The sequence below is a fragment of the Perca flavescens genome, unplaced genomic scaffold (assembly GCF_004354835.1).
Source record: "Perca flavescens isolate YP-PL-M2 unplaced genomic scaffold, PFLA_1.0 EPR50_1.1_unplaced_scaf_8, whole genome shotgun sequence".
In the NCBI taxonomy this organism is placed as follows: Eukaryota; Metazoa; Chordata; class Actinopteri; order Perciformes; family Percidae; genus Perca; species Perca flavescens.
This window is the reverse complement of record NW_021166735.1, coordinates 193,543-203,542: the sequence shown is the minus strand read 5'-3', so window position 1 is coordinate 203,542 and position 10,000 is coordinate 193,543. Positions and strand designations below refer to the sequence as shown.

Below are 10,000 nucleotides of genomic sequence, written 5' to 3'. Positions count from 1 at the left end.
CACACCACCACGCTCATGCTACAGGCTACATCCACACCGCCACGTTCAGGCTACAGGCTACATCCACACGGCTACGTTCAGGCTACATCCACACGGCTACGTTCAGGCTACATCCACATGGCTACGTTCAGGATACATCCACACGGCTACGTTCAGGCTACATCCACACCCCTACGTTCATGCTACAGGCTACATCCACACCGCTACGTTCAGGCTACAGGCTACATCCACACCGCTACGTTCAGGCTACAGGCTACATCCACATAGCTACGTTCAGGCTACATCCACACCGCTACGTTCAGGCTACATCCACACCGCTACGTTCAGGCTACATCCACACGGCTACGTTCAGGCTACATCCACACCGCTACGTTCATGCTACATCCACATGGCTACGTTCATGCTACAGGCTACATCCACACCGCTACGTTCAGGCTACAGGCTACAGGCTACATCCACACGGCTACGTTCAGGCTACATCCACACGGCTACGTTCAGGCTACATCCACACCGCTACGTTCATGCTACATCCACATGGCTACGTTCATGCTACAGGCTACATCCACACCGCTACGTTCAGGCTACAGGCTACATCCACACGGCTACGTTCAGGCTATATCCACACTGCTACGTTCAGGCTACATCCACACCACTACGTTCATGCTACATCCACATGGCTACGTTCAGGCTAAATCCACACAGCTACGTTCATGCTACAGGCTACATCCAGACCGCTACATTCAGGCTACATCCACACGGCTACGTTCAGGCTACATCCACACGGCTACGTTCAGGCTACATCCACATGGCTACGTTCAGGCTAAATCCACACAGCTACGTTCATGCTACAGGCTACATCCACACGGCTACGTTCAGGCTACATCCACACTGCTACGTTCAGGCTACATCCACACCGCTACGTTCAGGCTACATCCACATGGCTACGTTCAGGCTAAATCCACACAGCTACGTTCATGCTACAGGCTACATCCACACCGCATCGTTCAGGCTACATCCACACGGCTACGTTCAGGCTACATCCACACGGCCACGTTCAGGCTACATCCACACGGCTACGTTCAGGCTACATCCACACTGCTACGTTCAGGCTACATCCACACCGCCACGTTCAGGCTACAGGCAGGCCACACTGCTACGTTCAGGCTAAATCCACACGGCCACGTTCAGGCTACATCCACACGGCCACGTTCAGGCTACATCCACACCGCCACGTTCAGGCTACATCCACACTGCTACGTTCAGGCTACATCCACACGGCTACGTTCATGCTACAGGCTACATCCACACCGTTACGTTTATGCTACAGGCTACATCCACACCGCCACGTTCAAGCTACATCCACACTGCTACCGCCACGTTCATGCTACAGGCTACATCCACACCGCTACATTCAGGCTACATCCACACCGCTACATTCAGGCTACATCCACACCGCTACGTTCAGGCTACATCCACTCTGCTACGTTCAGGCTACATCCACACTGCTACGTTCAGGCTACATCCACACGGCTACGTTCATGCTACATCCACACGGCCACGTTCATGCTACAGGCTACATCCACACCGCTACATTCAGGCTACATCCACTCTGCTACGTTCAGGCTACATCCACACTGCTACGTTTTCATTTTTTAAGCAATGTTTTGAGACTAAAGCTATCTCTATTTCAGATTCCTGACTTTTGCAGTATCTGGAAGGACTGTGTACCTAGAGCGGGGTATCCCAGGTAGAAGCGGTCCGCTCCCAGCCAGCCCAGGAACAGAGACAACGCCACGGCCACTTTGTAGGAATAACCACTCCTGAGACAGAGAAAATACTCATTATATTATAATATATATATATATATATACAGTGGGGAAATAAGTATTTGACCCTTGCTGATTTTGCAGGTTTGCCCACTTACAAAGAATGCAAAAATCTACAATTTTAATCATATGTACATTCTAACAGTGAAAGACAGAATCCCAAAGAAAATTCCAGAAAATCACATCATATGAATTTATTAAAATTGATAACCATCTGATGAGGAAAAACAAGTATTTGACCCCCTGGACAAACAGCAAGTATTCTGGCTCCTACAAGCCAGTTAGTCTTTCTTTAAGACACAGCCCCAATCCGAACCAATTATCTACATCAAATACACCTGCCTCACCTCGTTACCTGTATAAAAGACACCTGTCAACACCCAAACAACCAGCATCCAACATCACCACCATGGGCAAGACCAAAGAGCTTTCTACGGACATCAGGGACAAGATTGTTGATCTGCACAAGGCTGGGATGGGCTACAAGAGAATCGGAAAGCAACTTGGACAGAAAAGATCAACTGTCGGTGCAGTTATCAGGAAATGGAAGAAGCACCACACCACCGCCAACCTCCCTCGGTCTGGGCCTCCACACAAGATCTTGCCTCGTGGGGTGTCCCTGATCATGCGAACGGTGAGGAATCATCCCAAAACCACAAGGGGGGAACTGATGAATCAACTGAAGGCAGCTGGGACCACAGTTACAAAAGAAACGGTTGGTAACACACTACGCCGTCATGGATTGAAATCCTGCAGCGCACGCAAGGTCCCCCTGCTCAAGAAGAAACATGTACAGGCCCGCATGAAGTTCGCCATTCACCACCTGGACGACTCAGAAGAGGCCTGGAAGAAGGTGATGTGGTCAGATGAGACCAAAATAGAACTTTTCAACTTGTCGTGTTTGGAGGGCAAAGAACACCGAGTACAACCCAAAGAACACCATCCCCACCGTCAAGCATGGTGGTGGCAACATCATGCTTTGGGGGTGCTTTTCAGCCAAGGGGACGGGACAACTCCATCGTATTGAGGGGAGGATGGACGGGGCCATGTATCGTGGAATTCTGGACCGACATCTCCTTCCCTCAGTGAGAGAGCTGAAGATGGGTCGAGGATGGGTGTTTCAGCACGACAATGACCCTAAGCACACCGCCAAAGCAACAAAAGAGTGGCTGAAGAAGAAGCACATCAAGGTTCTGGAGTGGCCTAGCCAGTCTCCAGACCTGAATCGATTGAAAATCTTTGGAGGGAGCTTAAAATTCGAGTTGCCAGGCGACAACCTCGGAACCTGAATGATTTGGAGGCTGTCTGCAGGGAGGTGGGCCAACATCCCTGCCGAAATGTGCACAAACCTTGTCACCAACTATAAAAACCGTTTGACATCTGTGCTGGCCAATAATGGCTTTTCTACAAAATATTAACATGCTGTTTGTCCAGGGGGTCAAATACTTGTTTTTCCTCATCAGATGGTTATCAATTTTAATAAATTCATATGATGTGATTTTCTGGAATTTTCTTTGGGATTCTGTCTTTCACTGTTAGAATGTACATATGATTAAAATTGTAGATTTTTGCATTCTTTGTAAGTGGGCAAACCTGCAAAATCAGCAAGGGGTCAAATACTTATTTCCCCCACTGTATAAAATATACATATATATATATATTATCAGAGTGGTCAATACAGACCGCCATAATCAATCAAAATAACCATAACGAGCAGGATTTTTTTCACGTTAGTTTGTCAAAACGCTATTAAAATGCTGAACAAGTTACAAAAAGTGTTTGTATCTCTGGTGTGTGTGTGTGTGTGTGTGTGTGTGTGTGTGTGTGTGTGTGTGTGTGTGTGTGTGTGTGTGTGTGTGTGTGTGTGTACTCACACATTCCTGCAGGGGATGGTTTTGTTGAAGCCCACCTCCTCCCCACTGAACTTGAACTCCGTCCCGTTAGAGAGCCGACAGCTGATGTTCGGCGCTGGGAGGCACACACACACACACACACACACACACACACACACACACACACACACACACACACACACACACACACACACACACACACACACACACACACACACACACACACACACACACACACACGCTTTTTAGACATGTCTGAATGGGATGTATTGTCCTTAAATTTACAAAAAGCAAATTGCGTGACGATTTGGGACTGTGTCTGAGCCCGCCCACCATTTTTGGGATCCTACGCTATCGGTTGCCAGGGGCAACAGTGTTAAGAGCGACATAGAGACGGAGCAGGAAAGACGGCTCGAGGAATTAGCATCACGGCGAACGATTGCTTTTAGGAAATGAGACATGCGGGACCCAATCCCCGGTCTCCTGGGGGAAACTCCTGTGTAAAAAAGTGACAAAAACATGGGAAAAGCTTAAAAAACTTTGAAGAAAGTGAAAAAAACATGGGAAAAGCTTAAAAAACTTTGAAGAAAGTGACAAAAACATTGAAAAAAGTGACAAAAACTTTGAAAAAAGTGACAAAAACATGGGAAAAGCTTAAAAAACTTTGAAAAAAATTGACAAAAACATGGGAAAAGCTAATAAAATATTCAAAAAAGTGACAAAAACGTCTAACAAAGTGACAAAAATATGGGAAAAGCTTAAAAAAAAAAAAAAAAAAAAAAGCACTGAAAAACATTTACAGAACATACTAAAAAGTGTCAGAAAGACCAAAACGTTGAATTTTTTTTTCACATTTTGACCCAGAAAAACAAAAAGTTGCTCGTTAGTCAACGGGCAAGACAACACGAGGGTTAAACCAAAATATGTGTGTGTAACACATTAACACTTACTAATAAGTTGTCTTGTTTGCTTTTCTCTCATTTTGTTTTTCCTTGTTTCATAGAACAAATGTTATTACTGTATATATTTTGTCCTAGAACTAACCAAGTATGGGTCACCCCTACTTGTATGCTGTATCGTATTAGCTTAGTGAACCATATGTATGTTGTGTTTCTGTTTTAACATTTACTAATAATTTGTCCTGTTTCTCTTTTCTTTCGTCCTGTTTTATCCTGTTTTATATGCAAATGTTAATAGTGTTTATCTTATGTCCTGTTACTGTAATTTAAATCTGCCAAATGGGACTACAGATGGAAATTAGCCTTTGGGCTACAATCTGGCACTTTTATGTGTACTGCTGTACATGTTCATTAAATGGGCATGTGCTGATTTTCTCCCTATCGCCCCGGCCCTAGCCTGGCCATGTACTGTGTGTGTGTGTGTGTGTGTGTGTGTGTGTGTGTGTGTGTGTGTCGTGATGTTTTTGGTCATGTGGTGTATGTGCGCTCACCCCAGGCCGTCGTGTCTCGGCAGTTCTCCGGCTCCTGGGTGGCATCGTCGATTTTCGGGTCTTTGCAGAGATACATGAGGAGAGTGAAGGAAAATCCTGCTGATAAACTTTAACGCATGAATGATAAGAATCAAATGATTGAAGATATAAAAACATAACAGTCACAGTGGGACAGTTTCATACTTTACCTCAGGGCTGTCACGTCTTAGTCGATTAGTCGACTAATCGGTAGTTTTGGTCTTAGTCGACTAAGATTTCTTTAGTCGATTAGTCATTTTTTATGCTTATTGATGCTTAATTACTCATTTCCAAGAAACTTCTGAGCACATTTATGGTAAACACAAGATTTAAAGTGGTGCTTTTGCAGGATTAATTGTGGAGAAACTCAGTTTTACAGATGGTTAATTAACTACATTTATATTGTGCTTTTCTAGTCTTAACCACCTCTCAAAGAGCACAGCTCTGTCAATTAAATCAACTAATCGATTATTCGACAAAATCCTATAAGTGTCAGTCGACTAAGAACTTCTTAAGTCGAGGACAGACCTACTTTACCTACATTTTACTGATTACCGACTTTTGGATAACAGGTACGAGTTCTCCTTCATACCTGCAGCCATTTCCCTCTTGAACATATGGGTGTGTGTGTGTGTCTCTGTGTGTGTGTGTCTGTCTGTCTGTATGTGTGTCTGTGGGTGGGTGTGTGTGTGTGTCTCTCTCTGTGTTTGTATGTGTGTGAGACTGTGTGTGTGTGTGTGTGTGTGTGTGTGTGTGTGTGTGTGTATGTGTATGTGTGTGAGACTGTGTGTGTGTCTCTCTCTGTGTTTCTGTCTGTGTGTGTGTCTGTCTCTGTATGTGTGTGTGTGTGTGTGTGTGTGTACGAGTGTATGTGTGTGAGACTGTGTGTGTGTGTGTGTGTGTGAGAGACTGTCTGTGTGGCTGTTTGTGTGTGTGTCTATGTGTGTCTCTGTGTCTATGTGTGTGTCTGTCTGTGTGTGTGTGTGTGCACGAGTGTATGTGTGAGAGACTGTCTGTGTGGCTGTTTGTGTGTGTCTGTGTGTGTCTCTGTGTCTATGTGTGTGTGTGTGTGTGTGTGTATGACTGTGTGTGTGTGTGTGTGTGTGTGTGTGTGTGTGTATGACTGTGTGTGTGTGTGTGTGTCTGTCTGTGTGTATGACTGTGTGTGTGTGAGAGACTGTCTGTGTGGCTGTTTGTGTGTGTGTCTATGTGTGTCTCTGTGTCTATGTGTGTGTGTCTGTGTGTATGACTGTGTGTGTGTGTGTGTGTGTGTGTGGTTTATAACAGCTAACAGCAGCTTCCCGTCTGTCCTATATTTTAACTCTAGCACCATAACCCAGCACAGCTCCAACATCCATACCGCTGTATTAATATTTATGAATGAAACATCCGTTAACGTAATACAAATATGGCTCAGCTAGCTGCGGCTAGCTACCGCTAGCGTCCACTTTAAGGAGACTAATCTTCCGTTAAATCAGATTTACGTTACTCAAACAACGATGAAAGGATATTGTCCGAGACTTAGGTTGTCGCATGTGTCCACCTCGTCCGACAGAGCGAGCTTTAGGTGGGCGTAAACACAGTAAAACAACAGGCTCCAGAGCCCGGAGCGTAAACACAACAACCGTCTCCAGGAGGACGCCATCTTCACTCTCTGTTACGTTCCGGGATGGTGCGTTCACGACCGTCAGAATAACGGTAATTCAGAGCGGTTGTTTTTTAGCGCTCAGTGTCAAATAATGTTTTAAAAACTAAATTTAAACAATACTATATGTAATAAAGTTTATATATAATGTTATGTATGTTTAAACATACAGTAAGGGATAATATAAGCTTATATATAACCTGATTCTAGTCTTGTAATGACATTTCTTAATTGAAATTTAATTTAAAATTAAATCCTATTTATTGTTTCGTTTTGAAAAATATTCAATTTAACAGTTTTTATTTTGTTCTATTTTTTTATTTGTTTAGTTTTTTTATGCATGAATTAAAGAAATTATTTAACAAATTACAATTCACCGAAATTTATTTTTCTTTGATTTTATGTGACAGATTGATGGATTTCTGTCTGGAGTTAAACAATCATTTGTCTGTGTGTGTGTGTGTGTGTGTGTGTGTGTGTGTGTGTGTGTGTGTGTGTGTGTGTGTGTGTGTGTGTGTGTGTGTGTGTGTGTGTGTGTGTGTGTGTGTGTGTGTGTGTGTGTGTGTGTGTGTGTGTGTGTGTGTGTATGTATGACTGTGTGTGTGTGTGTATGTATGTATGTATGACTGTGTGTGTGTGTGTGTGTGTGTGTGTGTGTGTGTGTATGTATGTATGACTGTGTGTGTGTGTGTGTATGTATGTATGACTGTGTGTGTGTGTGTGTGTGTGTATGTATGTATGACTGTGTGTGTGTGTGTATGTATGTATGACTGTGTGTGTGTGTGTGTGTGTATGTATGTATGTATGTATGTGTGTGTGTATGTATGTATGTATATATGTGTGTGTGTGTGTATGTATGTATATGTATGACTGTGTGTGTGTGTGTGTGTGTGTGTGTGTGTATGTATGTATGTATGACTGTGTGTGTGTGTGTGTATGTATGTATGACTGTGTGTGTGTGTGTGTGTGTGTGTGTATGTATGTATGTATGACTGTGTGTGTGTGTGTGTGTGTGTGTGTGTATGTATGTATGTATGTATGTATGTATGTATGACTGTGTGTGTGTGTGTGTATGTATGTATGTATGACTGTGTGTGTGTGTGTATGTGTGTATGTATGACTGTGTGTGTGTGTGTATGTATGACTGACTGTGTGTGTGTGTGTGTGTATGTATGTATGTATGTATGTATGTATGTATGTATGACTGTGTGTGTGTGTGTATGTATGTATGTGTGTGTGTGTGTGTGTGTGTGTATGTATGTATGACTGTGTGTGTATGTATGTATGTATGTATGTATGACTGTGTGTGTGTGTATGTATGTATGTATGTATGACTGTGTGTGTGTGTGTATGTATGTATGTATGACTGTGTGTGTGTGTGTGTGTGTGTATGTATGTATGTATGACTGTGTGTGTGTGTGTGTGTATGTGTGTATGATGTGTGTGTGTGTGTGTGTGTGTGTGTGTGTGTATGTATGTATGTATGTATATATATGACTGTGTGTGTGTGTGTGTGTGTGTGTGTATGTATGTATATATGTGTGTGTGTGTGTGTGTGTGTGTGTGTGTATGTATGTATGTATGTATGTATGTATGTATGACTGTGTGTGTGTGTGTGTATGTATGTATGACTGTGTGTGTGTGTGTGTGTGTGTGTATGTATGTATGTGTGTGTGTGTGTGTGTGTGTGTATGTATATGTATGTGTGTGTGTGTATGTATGTATGTATGTATGTGTGTGTGTGTGTGTGTGTGTATGTATGTATGTATGTATGTATGACTGTGTGTGTGTTTGTATGTATGTATGTATGTATGTATGTGTGTGTGTGTGTGTGTGTGTGTGTGTGTGTGTATGTATGTATGTATGACTGTGTGTGTGTATGTATGTATGCATGTATGTATGTATGACTGTGTGTGTGTGTGTGTGTGTGTATGTATGTATGTATGTATGTGTGTGTGTGTGTGTGTGTGTATGTATGTATGTATGTATGTATGTGTGTGTGTGTGTGTGTGTGTGTGTGTGTGTATGTATGTATGACTGTGTGTGTGTGTGTGTGTGTGTGTGTGTATGTATGTATGTATGACTGTGTGTGTGAGTGTGATTCATTTATTTTCATGCTTCCATACAAATTGTTTAGAAACGCTTAAAAGAAAAAACCGCTAAACCTGCACTGGGAGCCAATATTTCCGACAGCACTCGAACGCGGCATTAAAGCGACACTGATGTGCCAGCCTGGATCCAGCTCATGTGAGTTTCTCCACCAGTTTAAAACCTTTTTAAAGCGTGTCTGTTCCCCTCGCGTTCACCACTGACTGTCGGCGTCACCCTGCTACTGTTTATCCGCCCCAAATATCCCGGAAAGAGTTTGTAAAAGACGCTATTTAACAAGCTAACTTAGCGTGCTAGCGATGCTAACGGCTAGCCTCCCGTTAGCTGTGTGTATAAGTTACCAAGCGGACCGCGGAGAAGTTGCTTAAATGTTGGGTTTTTTTGGACAATTTAAACTCATGAAAACCCGCAGAAGTTCAGCGTGGTGTTATCGCTGATTTGTAAGTGTGTGTTTTTTGGACGTTGCAGCTGCTTTCAGAGTGTTTTTCTGATGTTGTTTAAATGTTAGACGCACCTGTTGCGAGGTGAACCTGCCAAACAACAGATTTAAGATATAAGAAAGTGACGTCAGAGGGTATGAAGGCGCAGAGCAGATATCATTTTTTAATTTATTGATTTAGTTGACCCACATTTTTAGTTTCGGCCACTCTACCCCCACCTCTGGAGTTGTTTGAGTTTCACTTCCTGGTTTCTCAGGTGAGTTTACAGGTGTGAGAGCTCCACAGCGCAGCTTTGGTTTCGGTCTTTTTTTCTTTCTACAAACTTTATTATCAACACTGTATTGTTACAATGTGACACTCACACTCACACACACACATATATACATACATACATACATACATACATACATACATACAGAGACACACATACACACTACACGGACGCGCGTACACACACACATACAGAGACACGCAGAGACAATATTACGACTTTTTTTGTAGAAATGTTACGGTTCTTTGTAGAAATATTACAACTTTTTTGTAGAGATATTACGACTTTTCGTCTTGAAAAATTACGACTTTTTTGTAGAAAAATTACGACTCTTCGTCTTGCTAAATTACGATTTTTTTGTAGAAACATGACTTTTTCTTGAATAAAG

General features: G+C 42.9%; 2 protein-coding genes across 2 annotated transcripts in view; one reads left to right on the top strand and one right to left on the bottom strand.

Annotated features, from left to right (window-relative positions):
* The window catches only part of tm2d1 (TM2 domain containing 1), an 18,594-nt gene extending 11,767 nt beyond the window's left edge, over positions 1-6,827 (bottom strand). The window contains exons 1-4 of the mRNA XM_028572790.1: positions 6,659-6,827; positions 5,126-5,203; positions 3,701-3,805; positions 1,729-1,820 (exon numbers count right to left, since the gene is read on the bottom strand). Of these exons, the coding sequence (XP_028428591.1) occupies positions 1,729-1,820; positions 3,701-3,805; positions 5,126-5,203; positions 6,659-6,792 (409 nt within the window). The 5' untranslated portion in view covers positions 6,793-6,827. The remainder of the gene's footprint in view (positions 1-1,728; positions 1,821-3,700; positions 3,806-5,125; positions 5,204-6,658) is intronic.
* Positions 6,828-9,053: 2,226 nt separating this feature from the next.
* LOC114552150 (inaD-like protein) overlaps positions 9,054-10,000 on the top strand; it is a 62,646-nt gene continuing 61,699 nt past the window's right edge. Inside the window, exons 1-2 of the mRNA XM_028572788.1 lie at positions 9,054-9,341; positions 9,522-9,597. The gene's annotated coding sequence lies outside the window, so the exon portion shown is untranslated. The remainder of the gene's footprint in view (positions 9,342-9,521; positions 9,598-10,000) is intronic.